The 17,138-nt window shown below is 51.2% G+C and overlaps 1 protein-coding gene and 1 long non-coding RNA gene across 2 annotated transcripts in view; one reads left to right on the forward strand and one right to left on the reverse strand.

Annotated features, from left to right (window-relative positions):
- LOC135321121 (uncharacterized) lies at window positions 1-6,243 on the forward strand. Its single transcript, XR_010380535.1, has 3 exons — window positions 1-297; window positions 2,307-2,401; window positions 4,749-6,243. It is a non-coding gene; the product is annotated as an uncharacterized LOC135321121 (long non-coding RNA).
- Window positions 2,604-17,138, reverse strand: part of MARCO (macrophage receptor with collagenous structure) — a 27,194-nt gene continuing 12,659 nt past the window's right edge. The window contains exons 5-13 of the mRNA XM_010979291.3: window positions 14,919-15,017; window positions 14,780-14,815; window positions 14,217-14,288; window positions 14,061-14,123; window positions 6,238-6,282; window positions 5,269-5,367; window positions 4,715-4,759; window positions 4,060-4,236; window positions 2,604-2,877 (exon numbers count right to left, since the gene is read on the reverse strand). Coding sequence (XP_010977593.1) covers window positions 2,747-2,877; window positions 4,060-4,236; window positions 4,715-4,759; window positions 5,269-5,367; window positions 6,238-6,282; window positions 14,061-14,123; window positions 14,217-14,288; window positions 14,780-14,815; window positions 14,919-15,017 — 767 coding nt within the window. The 3' untranslated portion in view covers window positions 2,604-2,746. The remainder of the gene's footprint in view (window positions 2,878-4,059; window positions 4,237-4,714; window positions 4,760-5,268; window positions 5,368-6,237; window positions 6,283-14,060; window positions 14,124-14,216; window positions 14,289-14,779; window positions 14,816-14,918; window positions 15,018-17,138) is intronic.

Below are 17,138 nucleotides of genomic sequence, written 5' to 3' on the forward strand. Positions count from 1 at the left end.
GATATACAACAGGGACGTGCCTCCTGTTTGAGGAAAGACTATGAAGCAATCCCAACACCAAGCAGCCAAGCGCTCTGTTTAGCATTCCTTGGTGCCTACATTGGTTCTTGCAACCATTCATCTCTTCAGGGAGCCAGTCGGAAAATAGCTTTCGCAAGTCTACTGTGTAAGAGACATTGCGTAAGAGAAACTCTGCGAACAGAGGACTGGATGTCGTGCAGGAGAAACAAAACACAAAGATTGTGAGAGGACTGTGTGAGATGGATTGTCAGGGGCATGTTCTTGTAAGCCGTGATGGTGAGTTCCCTAAGGGAATGGGGAGCCATTGAAGGCTATAGGCAGGGGGTGGCATGGTGAGCTGTGTCATTCCTAATGATCTCTCAGGCTGCTGTGTGGAGAATGAACAGGCGGTTGGTGGAGCGTGGTGGAGGGATGAGCCTAATTAGGAGATGTTCCAAGCATCCAGGTGCTGTGGCCTGGACCATCGTGGTAGCAGAGGTGGAAAGGTTCACATGGACTGGAGAGATGTTTGGGAGGTAGAATTAGTGAAAGTTGGTGCCTGGTAGAGGCAGTTTCTGTCTTAGACACTGGATGGAGGGAACCATTGGCTGAGATGGGGGCAATGATGAGCCAGGCTTTAGCTGTCTGACCTTCGAGGTACCCATGTGGAGGCAGTTGGTAGACAGATATAGATGACCAGAGCTCAGGAGAGAGGTCTGCTCTCTGAGTAGAGGCTGGGGAGTCAACAGCCCTGAAACAAAGCAAAGCCATGGAAGGTTAGTGCTGGGTGCGACTGAGCCATGTCCCTCGGTTTCCTTGCTGTGGTTGGGGAGGGAGGTATTCCATTTTCTGCAAGGATTTTTGTCTATTCTGTGCCTATAAACTTGTCTGATCTTGTGAAAAGGTGTGTGTATGAGAGAGAGCAAGCACGTGCATGCATACTGGCACATCCCTAAGGATGTGGAAGGGGCCCCCCAGGAAGGAATTAGTTCCCCAGTCCATCATTCTCGGAGGAGGCAGATGCTGAGACAGGAGATGAAGGTGGAACCGCTGGGTCTGAGACTCGGGGCAGGACCCTCCTCCGTTTCCGGCTCCTCATTTCCTCTCCCATCTTCCCCACAAAGGCGTGGGACTTTCACAGGACCCGCCCTGCCCTTCCTGCTTGCTCCGCTCAGACCTCACATACTTAACACGCTCTGATTGAGTGAGCCAGGCTTGGCTTTTGATAAACTAAATGGGAAAAACTAGAAAACTATTTCTGCTTTCAATTCTATTTTCATGGCTCTCCTGTTTCTACAGAGGGTCAGGAAGTCAGCTTTGAGATTCAGATGGCAGAGATGACATCTCTGTTTCAGGATGTACCTGACCTTTCCTTCCCTTGGGGAGGTGGGGAACCAAAGCCTAAAACAAAACAAAACAAAAACCTGATGAGAGGTAAGGGACAGGTAACAAGATTTGAGAGATTAAGGAGGCTGATAAGGCATATTAGTTCCACATTTGCAAAATATTATATCCCAGAACCCCTGACAAGGCTTCAAATGTCTTCTTTCCTCTCTGACCTTCCACTGCCCCATCCCAACATGCCAGAAAAACCCGCATCTTTATAAAGGTTCCTGACAAATGAGAACAGCCAGCTTTCAAGCCCCTGCCCCATGCCCCTCTCCCCACCAAGAGCCAGAGCCCTTCCGCCCCCTGCAGCTTGGACACCTGTGTTGGTTGGGCAGCTCTGACTCGAGCAGCTCCAGCTTCTGGAAGTGCAGATTGGGTCCTGCGTGCCTGGTTAAGCCCTGAGGTGTCCACTCCATCTCCCAGCCCTTTCACGACTCCTCCTGGGGTCTGAACCTTGGCTCTACCATTTACAAGTGACCCTTGGCAATTTCCCTAAAGCCCTGAGGCTGAGCTCCCTTACAGGTCAAGTGTGAATGGTGGTACCTCAGAGTCATATTCCACACGCATCTCACTCTCCCAGAGTTCACATTCACCTGAACCGTTTACACCACCTGGATAGACAGGGAGAGAGGAGACAGAGAGAGAGAGGGAGAGAGAGAGAGAGAGATCCAGCACGTGTGATTGTCTTCCAAGACTATACAACCCAGGGGAAGGCTGCAAAGGAAGAGGGAAGCTAAGTTGCTCAGGGAGGTGAGCTGCTTTACCTTTGGTTTAATTCAGTCATTCATTGGGTATTTACTGAGTCCCTATAGGGGTGAACAAAACAGACAAAAGTTCCTGCATTTATGGAGCTCACATCCAAATGAGAATGAGTGTTCAGGCTTAAAGGTACAATTCCTATTTTCCATACAACCTAGTGCCAACGACACGTGGCCTCTTCATTTGCTGGCGAGCAGCTCCAGTGCCTGATCTGAATGATGGAAGGGCTGGTCACGACTAATTCTGACCACAGGTGAGCCTCAGCTTCTGGATCGCATTTCAGTCCCCCTGTCCCCTGCACCCTCCCCTGGTTCTGAGTTGAGACTCCACTGTCCCGGTGTGTGGGGGTTGGGGGGCAGGGGGAGGGCATGGACTCAATGAAATGCTGTGTGCGGTGAGTGGGCACATCCTGGGTAGAGGGGGTGGGAGGAATGAGGGAGTGATCGCAGCCAGAGTACAGGATGGTGCCAGATAGCGCTTTGAGCTTTATTAGCGAGCCCACCCAGTGGCTGCTCAGCCAGCTCTTGGGAGCCCCTCAGAGAGCACAGTGTCTTGCCTGTGGACACCTTGCGAGCAGAGCTGTGAACGGGCTGCGGGGTCAGCTGCAGTCCACACCCGCGTCTTCATTGTGGTTGCAGTTGTGGGAGCCCCAATTGTTCTTGTTGCAGTTCCACAGGGTCGATTCTGACCCTCGACATGCAACATCGTCCAGCCAGATGGTCCCAGAGCCTAGATACAGGGAAAGCAAGAGGAGAGAGGAGCATGGGGTTAGGGGCCACGCAGTGTGGCCCGTCTGTCCTCAGGGGCTTCCACAGGGAGGGGGACCACCGATCTCTCCCGCACCCACCCAGGGCCACGGTGCTGACGGCTGGTCTGCTCCCACAATGACTCTGCCTCCCTTCTGCTTTCCATCCTTTGACAAAAGCCTCATCCAAACATTTCAGATGTAATCCAAGGTGGATTTGAAATCTCCTCTGAGGGATCTCCCTCTGTTCATCTCTTCCTCAAACCCCTTTGAAACTGGGCCAGTCCCCTGCTCTTAAGCATTCACACTTTCCTCAACCCCCCTTCCTTCTGATATATTTATTTAAATCAAGAGCTCAGAGGGATCACTGCATTATTTGCTTCCGGTGATTTACATGACTGTGTGACAATTGATATAGGCTTAATTTTTGTAAGGAAAATGTGTATTTTAAAGGAGTCTGATAAGCCAACTGCACTCAGATTAAAAAGCAGGTATGCACTTTGGCTGGGCTCGGGGGACAGGAGGTAAGGTCAGAGAGCATTCTGGGGTGGGAGCAGGAGAAACTGGCCAGGTCAGCTCTGTGCCCGAACAACTGGTCTCACTCAGCCTGGGGACTTAACTCCTTTGTGGAAAGTCTGAACTTTTTGCTGCCAGGCAGAGCTGAGTCTCCAGCAGCCCAGGACATCTTTTCAGAACTGATTTTAGGAAGTCCCTGCTCTGACTCCTTTTCTCTTCCATTCGCACTTTCTTCTTCAAGATGATCACAGGGTGAGCTGCCCAGGTCCCCAGAGAGCTGGAATGAACACTGTGTTTCCCTGCCCTGCAGCTTTTCTCTATTTGCCCACTCCAGCTCCTCAGCCAGCCTTCAGAGAGCATCCTTCATAAACACCTTAGGACGCGTGGCCTTCTGGCTTCGAGGCTGGATGGACAGTGACCCAACTAAGCCTTCGCTGTCCCTTCAGGGAAGAGAGTCGCCTTTCTCCTGGATGTAAACTGGGGGCCTTGAACTGATGAACTTTTCAGTGGCTTGAACCAATCCTTATCTTTTAACCCAAACACGCTGAGTCACTTGCAGCCCAAGGGTGCCAGCAGCCTACCAGGCGAGGGGGCCCGCGTCAGCACCTCCAGGAAGGAGGCTCTTGATTGAGGCACACTGATTCACTTACCGGCTGCCACACCAGAGATGGCTCTTCCGGAGGAGTAACCCAACATGCGGCAGAAGACCGTGGCATCTGAGTTGTCCCAGCCATCATCACAGATTGTCCCCCAGGCACCATTATAGAAAATTTCAGCCCGGCCTCGGTTGCTGGAGCCGATAATCCTGACAGACATCAGGGACTCGCCTGGGAGACAGAACACCCGTGGGAATGGTGAGGGAAGCAACCTAGGGCTTCATGTGGATGCAGACTCTGCCTTTTCATTTTGGAAAGTTCCAGGGTTAGGGGAAAGAAACGGGGATGGCACCCGCATGACCTGTGCAACTGGGTCTGCAGCACGAAGCCGTGGGAGCAGTTGCCTCTACAGCTGGCAAATCCAGCTTTGCATTGTAGAGACAAGAGAAAGAAAAGTTGAGAAGAAAAGGAGGTGAAGAAAGAAGGGAAGAAGGAAGAGAGGCAGGGTGGAAGGAAGGAAAACCTGCCCAGTGGCTCTCTGCCAGGGGCAGGCTTATTCCTGAGGCAGGCTTATTCCCGGACAAGCCCATCAGCTTTTCCCCCAAATGAGGCATCTGAGAACCAAGGCCCCTCTCCCTGACCACAGGCAGTTCTCAAGTACAGAATAGCCTCTAAAACACACAGGAAAGAGGGCAGAAAGGGCAGTTACCTTTTTGACCTTTTTGTCCCTTTTCTCCTTGCAGCCCAGAAGACCCTGTTATGAGGAGGAAAACCACACAATTTGATGGAAACCCAGCCAGGACCCCCTCACCCTCCTTGGCCAGCAGTGGGGAGGAGGGGCGGGGGGTCTGATTCTCCCCCTCCAGCTTTGCTGGTCACCTGGCATCATGGGGACTGGTTGTGCCAGGAGTCCTGATGGCTGAGCAAGAAGCCATGGGCCTGAGTCACAGCAGGAAGGATTGGAGTGAGATTCAAGAGGGACATTTTAAGAGACAGAGTGGGGAAGCCTCTGCTACGGTCAGTCACAGAGGCTGCGGGGTATCGGGGACCTGGCTGGTCGTGGCGCCAGTGCAGGGTCACCTGCCTGCTTCTCTGAGTGCCCAGCTGTGCCTCATTCACCTCTGTAGGCTCGGTGCCAAGGGCAGACCCAGCTCGGGGCTAGTCCACAGAGCCGCTAAACCTCTACCCTTCTGGTTCTGGACGCTCCCAACCCCTTGCCACAGGCCTCTCTTCAAGCCCTCACGTCAGAAACCAAGCCCTTACCTTTCGCTCCGGGCTGTCCCTTCTGGCCAGCTGGTCCGGGTTCACCCCTGAGGCCTACCAGGCCCGGGCTCCCCTTCTCTCCCTTCGCGCCCACGAGGCCTGGAGAGGAGCGAGACCCCCTTGGTCAGACGCTCTGCTTTCCAAGGCAGCCAAGGGCCTTGGCGTTTGATGAACGAGTTGTCCCTGACTACCAGGTTCCCCCCCACCCCCCGACCTCCCCCATGTCTGCGGGCTGTCTGGCTGCTCAGCCTGGGTTGGGGGCGGGGTGCTGCCCTGATGCCCCGCCTCCCAGGGTGGGAACACGCAGGTGAACAGGGCCAACAGAATTCCAGAGGTGGCCGGTCCTCCTCGGACGACGTCGCGTCTCCCATTCTGGGAGAATTTGCTAGGAAGTTTCTAGGCCTTAATTTCTCCTTCAGTAAGTTAGAATAGGAATAGCTGGCTCTGGAGGAAGAAAGACTGCTCAGGAAATACGTCCCAGGAGTCTTGCTTGCTTGGCGCTCATCAGGGTAGGGCGGGCAAAGAAGACTAGAAATTCTGTGTCAAGCGCGCAGGAGCCAACCACAGGCAAGGGCAGGGCCGAGGAGGACGGTAGAGTCCATGGGGAAGAGTAGCGGGAGGAGCAGGCTGAGAGGGTTGGTGGCCTTGGGGGGGGGGGTCAAAGGGAAGAGGGAGATGGACCAGAGCCACCAACCTGGGACCCAGAGAGGGTCACCCTGCTCCATTGCGGCTGCACTGCCTAAAGACACCACCAGGGGGCAGCTTTCCTGAACTTCTTTACCCGCTCAGCCCGCTTCCCTGTCTACTCCGCTCCCCAGGTTTCACCGGAGGAACCTGGATGCTCAGCCACAGCCTGGCGTTGGGCTGGGCCACTCTAGGGGAAGGTCACTACGGTTAAAAAGACCACTCTTGGAGCTCCAGACCTTCCAGTCATCGTGGTGAGAAATTAAAATAAAGCCGGCCCTTTACCTGGAACTCCCGAGTCTCCTTTTGTTCCCTTCTGTCCTTGAAGTCCTAAGATCAAAATACAAAAAAAAGGGGAGAAGATAATAAAACTTAGATATTAGACACTTTTAATCTTGGACAACCTCTACCTTTTGTCTGATTAATGCAGGCGGAAAGGTACATTGGTTCTCCAGGATTGTTTAAAGCCTCTTCAGCAGAGCATAAAAGGAGACAGACTGCAGATAAATGGGGACGCGTGTTGGGGTGAAATGGGGACGCGTGTTGGGGTGAAATGGGAATGTTTTGGATGAAAGTCTACGTTAGACAGACAGACAAACCCCGGACTCACTGGCTCGCCTTCCTTGTCCAGGAATAACCTGACTTGGTGTCTAAGTCCAATCCTTTTCCTCCCTGTTGCATTTTATTGGAAAAGAATTGAGAGAGGTTTTGAAAATAAAGTTATTTTTATTTCTAATGGACTGTAGAGGGGACTCAGTGGCCACCAGGAGCTTTGAGGGCCCTCACCCACAGATATTCCATGGCGTTTATTGGTTTATTTCCTTGTGGCCCCCAGTATAGCAAAAGATTCTTGTGGCTAAAGGGTCTTCAGTCCAGAAAATGGAAACATAAGCACTGCAATCATTGGTGTGTGGAAGTTCCTTCTCTTCCTTCCTTCCTTGCTCCCTTTATTCACTAGTTTACATGGAAGGCCCACTGCTCCCAGCACCATGCTGGGTCACTGTGGGATAGCATTTGACTGGTTTAGCAACATCATGGTCTCTCAAATTTAGGTGCCAGTGTTGCTTTTATTTTAGAGAAAGAAGACTCTCCAAGACAAGAAATTGGGGAAGTGAAAGCACATTATTGACTGTCAAGCAACAGTGGCTGGAGGGTAAGGGCAGGAATGTGCTCACCACCATGCTGTTGTCTGGTGTCCTCCCCTGGCGCCAGCCCAGCCTTAACCAGAGACCCACCCATTTCATGACCACCAGAAACCACAAGGAACTCAGTTACTCTCATTGCCAATTGCCTGGGGGAAGTTCTTGCCTTCCCCCTTCAATTCCTGACTTTTCTGAGCACCTACTGCTTGCTGGTCAGTGCAGGGCGGGTGAGGGAGCCCAGCTGGCCTCTTCAGGATCCTTTCTTGGGGTAACAAGCAAGGAAGTCCTGCTCCCGGCAGCTGTTCAGATGGCCCACCGGGCGCTGCCTAGGGAGGAGGGGCAGAGGGCCGAGGAGCTGCTGCTGCGGGCCTGGGCACCGAGGGAGACAGGAAGCCCTGGAAAGATCTGAGAGGGCAACTAGCTCTGCCTCTCATTTTGGGGATGAGGAGAGGATTGAGGCTCGGAAAGCTTTTTCTAAAAGCTGGAGGGACCTTCAATGTCAGACCTTGGCAGGCAGGGCCCAGCTCATCCCCGGGCCATCAGTGTATACTTTGGTCTCTCTCAGAGACCCTCACCCCTTTGATACCCCAGAGAAACTTGATCAAGCCTGTGAACCCTGCTAGGATGTCAGATGTCGCCCACCATGCAGCCTTCTCTGGCCTCACCCATGGACCACGGACTCCCTCCCCAGGCAGCACGGTGGCTGGGGTCACATAGCCTGGGCTTGCGTCTGCCTCTGTGACCTTGAGCCTCTCCCTGAGCCTCTCCTTTCTCCTCCAAGTCTCCTGGCTGCCTCTGGAGGTGGTTGTGAGACTGAAATGAAGTCATCTGTGTCACGTACTGAGCCTTGTGTCTGGCAGGTGCTTGCTAATGGGTACACGGGGACCTTGCTTGCATGTGTCTGTCTTCGCTCTGTGGGGTGGGGTGAGGAGGAGTGCTTGGGACACTGGCGCTGGAGCCCCTGCATGAGCTCTGGGCAAGCCCCCCCCCCAAATATTTGCTGTTGACCTGAGGTCGCCCAGCAGAGGTGGCAATTCAGAGGTGGCATCTGAATTGCAGGTGTCAAGATTAGGGAGGAGGATCCACATTCAGAAACACGTCTTTGGTTGTTAAATTGAAAATAACGGTCCATATCTAGAGTCTTGATCCTCTCTGTCACATCGTAGAGGGCGCCATATTGCACAAATCGCTATCTTAAGAATCTGTCTCCAGAAGCAAGTTTCAGGGACCTTAGGCATGGTGATGTCCCCTTATTGCCCCCCTCCCAAAGAAGTGTCCCTCTTCAGCTGTCCTCAAAGCACCAAATAACAAACAGGAACTTATCCAGAGAGGAACCCTAAGGAAGCCCCTATTCACTAGGTCCTTGGTCCCAGTGGCCGGACCTTCTCCACTTCATTTCTTACACCCTTCCTCCAGCCGCTCACCTCCTGCTGCTGCCTGCACGTGGCTGGCACCATGCCAGGGGCTCTACATACATCTCCAGCTTCCCTGCAAGGTCATGCCATTTCCTTCGTTACAAAGAAGAAAGTCCACACTCAGAGACGCTAGGTGATTTATCCCAGGTCACACAGGAAGTTTGTGGTGAAGTTGGGGTGGGACCCAGGTTTGGCCTCCCACTGGGCACTGTGGTTGCCTGTGTTCCACCAGAATGCCGGCTCATTCCTTCCTGAAGTGTCAGTTGGTCTGTCCATCTGGTTCCAGAGACACTCTCAGCCAGCCTTCGCCCATCCCCTACTCTTAAAAATCAGTAATTAAACTAGAGTGAACGTCAGAATCCCCTGCACAGGGTTTGTTAAAAAACAACTTCCCAAGAGATGCTGATTCAGTGCATCAGGGAGGGGATCTGCATTTTTAACAAGTTCCCAGGTGCTGCTGCTGCTGCTGGACTGGGGGCCATGGTTTGAGTGCCCTAAACACATCTCACTCAGTTGTCAGGGACCAGCTCAGAGCCCGCCTTCTCCAAAAAGCCTTCCTGTCTCTGAGGAACTCCTGGCTCCTGCCCCATCTGAGCTCTTCCAGAACACATTGGCCCTTGATAAGATGCCTTCTGAGATGTCTTTGACAGGTGTTGGTTTTGTCTTCAAAACTCCCCTCTTCAAGGGGAGGAAACTGGAATTAGGTTTTGTGCAACTTGTCTCCAGGCCTCACTGGACTCTGAGATGGCTGTGCGTTAATCCAGGGACTAGTAATTAATTCACTATAAATCAAGGCAGCATCCTTGATCAGATCAGGGAAAATGAGAAATACCTGAAGACTACGATCTAGACGTGCATGTTGTAAATCTGCACTGGAAGGAAACGAGTGCTGGGTTTGTCCTCTTAACCACAAGCAAACCGGGATTCCCTGGGTATCACAGATTGATCAAGCTGCAAGGGCCCAAAATATTTATTTGCAAGGTGCTTATTTAGAGAAATAATTTTTCTTCCAAGAAAATAGTTTAGTTAGAAAGCACATGCCTTCCTTTTCAGCTGGTGTTCTGCCTAAAATCTTAGAATGCCCTTGTTTGGAGGGAAAATTGCCTGTTTCAAACCCAGAGTACTGGCAAGTTGGCAGGGACCTGGATATGACTCTAGACCTCTCCTCACACAGGAGGAAACCGAGGCCCCGGGAGGTCAAGTACTGACAATCCACCATCGCCTAGCTAGTTGGCAGCAAGTCCAAGTTGATGCTCGGGTTCCCTGACTCTAATTTATCGTGGAAATTTCCAGGATACTAGGAGACTTCCTTAAAGACCATCCTGACTTACAGACTAAATGCAGCAAATTTAGGATTAATTTAATAACTAACAAACTGAGCTGTGTGGCAAGAAGTAAGATGAAAAGCTGGGACCCAAAATTGGGATGCATGTGGACTTCTGCAGATGTCTCTACAAAACTTAGAGGAGATGAGGAAAACTCTAAATGGCAATTTAATAATATGAGTTGGTAGAATTGAATAAACTCTTGGGCTAACTCAGTACTTAAGACATGGGAATGGAATTACCTGAGAAATTATGTTCAAGATATAGGCTTGATTGCTATTACGGATTATTCATTGTTGCTTATCTGTAAAGTAAAAAGCCTTAACATACAGATGAGAAATTAGATTTCAAGTTATTTGCACTTTGGCTTTGCCTCAAGAGAAAAAGAAAAGGACAGAAAATTCTGATTCTTGTTCTATTTTAGACATAAAGGCTGTTAAGATGCAGAATTTCTGATCAGACTGGTGTCTTGGGGCTTAAATGTTTTGGCTGCCTCTAACATCATTTCGTGAGGTAGGAATGGTGGCAAGAGAAATGCCAAGTTGAAGCGAGCCCTTCCTCATTTTCAAACAAGCTTTACTTTTCAAAAAGGCTAAGGGATTTAGATGTAAAATTAGTTTTGTATTTTTGCAGATATTCTTTTTTCAAAATCAAATGATTTTGCAGTCATTTGAAAGATCAAAGATTAGAAAAAAACCCAAGTGTTGAGGGTTTGATAAACCCTGTTTTGTGAATAGTGAAGGGAACTTCCACCATTAGAGAAAGTTCCGCTGGGTGATAATGCTTTACTTAAATAAACTATACAGTCTATCTTCCCAAAAGAATGGAAGGAGTCTCCTCTTCACCATCTTTAATCAGAGATGGTTCTTCTTTCTTGAGGGGTGTGAACAAGGGGAAGCATTCCCCCAGAATGGGGTGGAGTGTGGCTCCTGAGTGTTCAAGACTGCAGGAAGATTTGGTGACTCAGTCGGGGTTTAGTCTACGGCAGGGGACGGAGGTGCTGGCAATTCTGATTTCTCGAGTCCTACACTCTATGTTATTCTATACAACAAAACTTAGAAAAACCCAATTTTGGAATCAGACTTTGAGATTAACTCCTGGATTCAGTGTATATTAATTATGAGACTCTAGGGGAAGCTTTGACCCCCTGGGAGCCTTCGCTTCCTTAGCTGTAAGGTAGGGGTGATGAAACTCAGGCATGTGGGGCAATGAACTAAGACCATGGGAGTCAGGTCCCAAGCCCAGTGCCTGGCCTAGAGGCCTCATTAATAATAAAAAGACGTCTTACTTTTTTGGTAATTTATGCACAATAACAAGATCCAGCTATTTACCTGGGTTAAGCTAATGCACAGTAATTTCTCTGTTTTCACCCCATGCAGACAGACAGTCTCTTTCGAGATTCATGATTTTATTCACAAAATGGGAAATGCATCAGCTTGAAAAACTGGCTTGATATGATCAAAACTGGAATGAACACCATAATATCTCTAGTTTGGGGAATACCAAAATCCTGACATGGAAAATTAACTTCCATAATGAGAAGATCTGCCTTTCACTTACCACCCACCCTTCCTTCTCCCACTTCGGAAATCCGACCTCTCCAAAAGTTCATTAGCCTATGACTTCGGGATGATAAACAGCCCTGGCTATGACCAGCCAGATTAGGGTCCTATGGAAATGCCCTCCTGAGATGTCCGCATGGACCATCTGCTACTTGATCAAGACAAGCCTTTGGATTTGAGTGGGAAATCTATGCACCTTGAAATAAGTTGTGATCATCACATGCCCCAGATTGAAAATATACTTCACCACGTTTACTTGGGCAGCCAGAATTGAGGAATAACCCTTAGAGTTTGCCTGATTGATGGAGATTCCCATCCAGGTGCTCAACAGATATGCAGAGACTCGAGAATGGACTTCAAATGATTCCCAGACTGTGGACCAAAGGGCTCTGTGCTTAAATGGGGGTGGGGTCTTGGGCAGACAACGAAGAGCCATAACAGGGCCTGAGAGCTTCGTGCTTCCTTCTAAGAGTGGGAGAAGCTGCTGCAGCTTCTGCTCTGACCCTTCCTGGACTAGGATGGAGGGAGGTGTCACCCATCAGAGTGCCCTGATAGGGGTGGGGACACTCAGGCTGCCTGGGGAGGAAGGAAGCATGATAGAGTATCATGGATGCTGCCCCAAGCTCTGGACCAGCCAGGCCTGGATTCCAACCTTGGTTGCATCTCTTACTGCAAAGTAATGCTAACCAGAGTGCTTATCCCATTGGGTTGTCATGAAAATGCTCATTGGCGGGAGCTGCTCTTAGGCAAACCCTCCCAGGATGCAGATTGCAGTTAAGATTCCCCACCCTCAGACAGTGGGAGACACGGGCAAGGGGCTTGAGGAGCGGGCACAGTGCCCGTTGTGGGTAAAATCATGTTTTATCCCCAATACCCTTGCTTAGTCAAGAGTCATTAATCTGGCAATGGTGGGGGGTGAGGCAGAAGGACTCCCAGTTTGTAACTGAGGGAGAAGAGCATCACCTGCATGAAGCCAAGAAGAAAACTCAGGGGCAAGACAGCCTTAGGCCTTGGAGCCAGAGACCCTAACATCTGGGCTCAGGGAAGATGGAAGTGTAAGGTGGGAAAGAGGCAGCCAGCCAGTCAGGGCCACCTGAACACCACATCAAGATGGAGCCTTTCCGGAAAGCAAGGCCTTGCTGGTGGCCTTCAGGTGGCATCTATATGGCATCAGGCATTGGAGCCCCTGCCTGCACTGACCCACCACCAGTGAAAAGGAAATCAGCTTCGAGACTGGATGGATTGGAAGGACAGTGGGTGTAGGAGCTGTGCCGTGTCTCCTGATAACCTTCAGGGAAACCCCTAAAGGTCAAAGTCCCAGAGTCCAAGGCTCAGGAAGTGGCCCTGCCCACCTCTCTTCCCAGAGGTCCTGATCCTGAGCCTCCACCACGTCCCAAACCTGGACTCCAGGGACATCAACCCACAGAGCCCTCCCTCACTCCTTTGTGACTTCACCTGCTCTGTTCCCTCTCTCCCAGATTTGCCTTTCCCTCTTCACACGGCCAAGCTGTACTCATCCTCCAAGACCCAGATCCAGCTCTTCCATCACTCCTGCACTGGTCTACCTTTTTCCTACCCCCACCAGGGGCCACTGTGAACTTGAAGCATTTAACGGAGTTAATTCACATTTGTTTAAGGAATTGATCAATTGATCAGTCCATCGGTTGACCGCTTGATCAATGAAAACTGAGAGGTTTGGTCTGGTATGGCTCTGGGGTGAAGACATCTGGGTTGTCCAACTCAAGCACGATCTCCTGCTCTGGCAACCACGGGGGCTGCAGCAGAGCGTCCACAGACATCCTCGGAAGACGCACAGCCTGTGCTCACAGCCCTGCGCCGGCCACAACACCTCCTAGCCTGCACTTGGCTTGCTAAATGACATGCGGTGGTTTTCCATGCAAAACCCACAGCAGGGAGGGCCTGACACTGTCTGGTAGTGGTCTGTCTGCCTGTCTCCGGCACCGACCTACACATCTGAGGGCAGGAACCAGGTCTTGTGTGTCATGGGGCCCAGCCCCCAAAACAGCGGCCCAGACTTTCTATCCCTTTGCAGGTGCCCAGACTTCCTTAGTGACAAAATCAGCACAGAGGTTTCTAAAGTAGACCACGTTGGTATGATGGTTTCTAACCTAGACTAAATTGATGTGATCGTTTATTACCTTGACTAAGTTTGCATGATGGTTTATAGACTAGTCTCTGTGAGTTCACGACTGTGGGTCTGTGGGTCACTCCTCTCAGCCTGAGCCCCCCTGGGAAAATGTGCAAGAAGGAATTTCTTGACACTGGCTGCCCAAATCCAGAGCCCTGACCCGTGGGGCCCCACTGTGGGTCAGCGGGAGAGAGTGGAAACTATACACACAGCTGCTGGGCAGACCAGGAGACAGTGTGGGCCAGGTGCCCCGCTCTTCTCCTTGACAACGGAGGCTCGGTCATGGCATTCAAGGTCTCTCAGGGACTCTTGGCAAAGAAAGAACAGCCCCAGGGCCTTGGACTCTAAGGGTCTTGGCAGTCAAAAGTGCCCCTCTTAATCAACATACCTCAGAGGTCAGAGCACAGGGGACACTCTGCCTCCTTCTGGTGGGCCCGCTGGGACATGGTCCTCCTCCCTGCCCACCCCCGACACCCAGCAGCTCCACTCGCCCACCCATCCACAGCCTCTGTTACCTGTCTCCCCCTTGCTTCCTTTCATGCCTTCGGCTCCTGGGCTCCCGGGCCTTCCTGGTGGTCCTGGACAACAGATGCCGTGGAGAGTGTAAGGGCTGGGTGGGGCGGATCTTCAGACATCACTCCCCACACCCACCATACGACCGAGCACCTCACCTGTTGGTCCAGTGGGGCCAGCGCTGCCAGGCTCACCCTTGGCTCCCGGGGATCCCGCCGCTCCAGGTGGTCCTAAAAGTTAAGTGATGGATGAAAGGCTGGGGGTGGTTGGCAGGGGGCCTGGCTGCCTATTCCCTCAACAAACACACCTCTGTCTTCAGCAGTGACACATGCATCCCCTAACAACTTACATGTTCCCTGAACAGCTTAAAACATCTCTCTTTAGAAGCCTTAATACCGGCCCTCTTAGTGGGAAGAAAATTAGTCTCAGCAATTTGTTAATTGTTTCCATTCACTGCTGCAGAGTTTGGGGCTTATGGACTTAACTAGGAACTCTAGGTGTGAGTGTCCTGTTTCACGGGACACTATAAATGGAAATTTCAATTAGGCCTGCCCTCCACATGCTGCTCTGTTCCTCTTCGGAGGGGCTGGGTTTATTTTAAGAAACCCCAGAGGCTCTGGATTAATACTACAATGAAATGGAAGACAGAGTCGGGTCCTGAACTTGACTTTGCCCAGGGACAGTGGCACCTGCAATGATGTCAGATTCTCAAAATTCTTACCTTGATTTCCTTTGATTCCAGGAATTCCAGCCACACCTAAATACAGAAGGACTTTTAAGGACTTTTTGCCTCCAGCTCAGCCCACTGGACTAAAGGGGAACATCCACAGGTCAACAGAACTAACTGTGCAGACTTTTACCTGGGAAGCCTGGCCTCCCGGAGTCACCTTTCTCCCCCTGGGCTCCGGGGGGTCCCATGACCCCCATGTCTCCTTTCATGCCTGGATCTCCCTTTCTTCCTGAAAAACCAAGGAGTTGTGGTCAGACATGGGAGGAAGGCGAACCCGGCTTCTAAGTCCAATTCTGTCACTTCCTGTCCCGCCCGAATTCCAAACTCAGATTCCCCGAGACCCAGCGTGGTGCCCAGAAGTGGAAGATATGATGGCTGTCCTCAAGGAGCACACCCCTTTGCCCCAGAGACAAAAGTTAGACTCCTGAAAAATGGATGACCTGGTCTGCCGATGGGCAGCGGAAGGTCCCAGAAGCCGGGTTCTCAGGGCCCTGGTCAGTGCCCTGGTCCCCTCAGGAGGGACCATAGCCCACAGCTCAGGCTCCACCAGTACTGGACAACTATTTAAGTGTCTGCATTTGCAATTAATTTTTCAAGCTTCCTGAACTGAAATCTGAATATTCCAGAAAGCACATCCCAAATGCTGTGAACAGAAGTTTTGAGGCGCTGATGGAGAGAAAGCATAGCAGCACTGTCCCCCGGGGTTCAGCCACGGGCTTCCCTGGTGCCCAAGTTTTCAAATTTTCCACTTGTCATCAGCATTCCAGGCTTGTCCCAGCCTGTCCCCTCCTTGGTCCTCTGTCGCTCCCTCCTCCTTTCTGCCACTGCTCCGCGAATATCAATTGAAGGAGGCTCCTTGCAGGGCAGGCTCGGCCACCCCTTCCCAAACTTCCCAGCCGCCCCACGCAGAGCCCACTCATTGGTACCCACTGACTTAAGAAGCCGATGTGTTTCCACCATCAGCAGAGTCCCATCCCAAGCAACTCCCTCAGGTGCTGGCTTATTGGGATGGACTCTGATTGAAAGGCTCCGTTCCATTATTTTCATGATTTCAGAGCTGGAGAGGACACAGAAGGATGCCAGAAGCCCCTCTAGTCAATTAGGAAAGTAGACAATATGATCTGGAGTGGAGGGAAAGAAGCAAGTGTCACGCAGAACTCTCTGGATCTGAGATTTGAGTGACATTAGGCTCAAGGTTTGGGAATAAGATTCTTGGAGGTGGTTTGGAGACTTGAAGAATTGTTATTCCTTGACCAAAGACAAAACAGCTGTAAAGAACTTGCTTACGGCTGAGGTCTCTTACAACAGCCTCAGGTGCAAACAGCAAAGAAGTTCTTGGTCATTCAGAACATCCACTTGTGCCAAATGGCACTTCTTAGACAAGACTAGGAACTTTTTCCCCGGGAGAATTTGTAAGTGTCCTGTTGCTCTGGGCCAGCCAGAGCCATCACGCTATTGTGTGTCTTAATGAGGCTCCTTGAGACTGGCCTGGGCCTGCGTCTGTATTGCTATGACTTCCATGTCTCCATCAGAGGGGACGGCCTTGGGCAGCAGAGCAGTCCCCGCGAAAGCACGCCTCTAGAGGCAGCACCTGCTCTCAAGGAATCACAGCTGTGTCTGACTTCAGACCTTTCCCATCACAGCTAAAGGCGGAGTGAGGGAAATAGATGTGTCCCCTGGAAATTCACCACTGTGACATTACCCATCTGCTGGAACAAAGGGCAGAAAACCTCAGTACCACTAGGGGGGGCGGGTCTCACTTGGTCCGCTAGCCCTGTCCCCTGGCAGTGGATTGGACAAGCAGTGGGTAAGAGAGATCTTGTGATCTTGGAAAAGGAAATTTGGGAAGAGGAGGGGTAGGTTGGAGTCCTGATTTCTGAAGATGTGAAACTGAAGCATTTCCCCTCACTGGCCCCAGAATTTCACCCAGAGGGTGACTCTGCTCTGCTCTGGCTCCAAAAGCTAAGTGCAGGTGTGACTGAGTTTGTGCCTGGGGCGGTGAGTGCATGTGAGTGCATGTGTGCACAGGAGTGTCTGCGCATGTGTGAGCACGTGCACGAATGTGATCATGTGTGTGTGACTGTACTGCATAAATGTACCTGCGCACGTGTGTGTGTGAGCACGTGGGAGCGTGAGTGACTTTGTGTGTCCCTCTTTGCACCATAAATTCTCCTCCTATTTTTTGCCCATCCTCCAGCCAAAAACCTTCTCGGAAAAACCCTCCTGGAGACTTAGAACACTAGACTCTAGGGGGGTCCCTTCTATTAAATTGCTTCCAAAAATTAGTTCCTCCAAAAAAAGTCCCCCCTCCTAACAAGTTCCCCTCCTGTAGTTGGCAGTGTTCTCTTTC

This window comes from Camelus dromedarius, chromosome 4 (assembly GCF_036321535.1).
Source record: "Camelus dromedarius isolate mCamDro1 chromosome 4, mCamDro1.pat, whole genome shotgun sequence".
In the NCBI taxonomy this organism is placed as follows: domain Eukaryota; kingdom Metazoa; phylum Chordata; class Mammalia; order Artiodactyla; family Camelidae; genus Camelus; species Camelus dromedarius.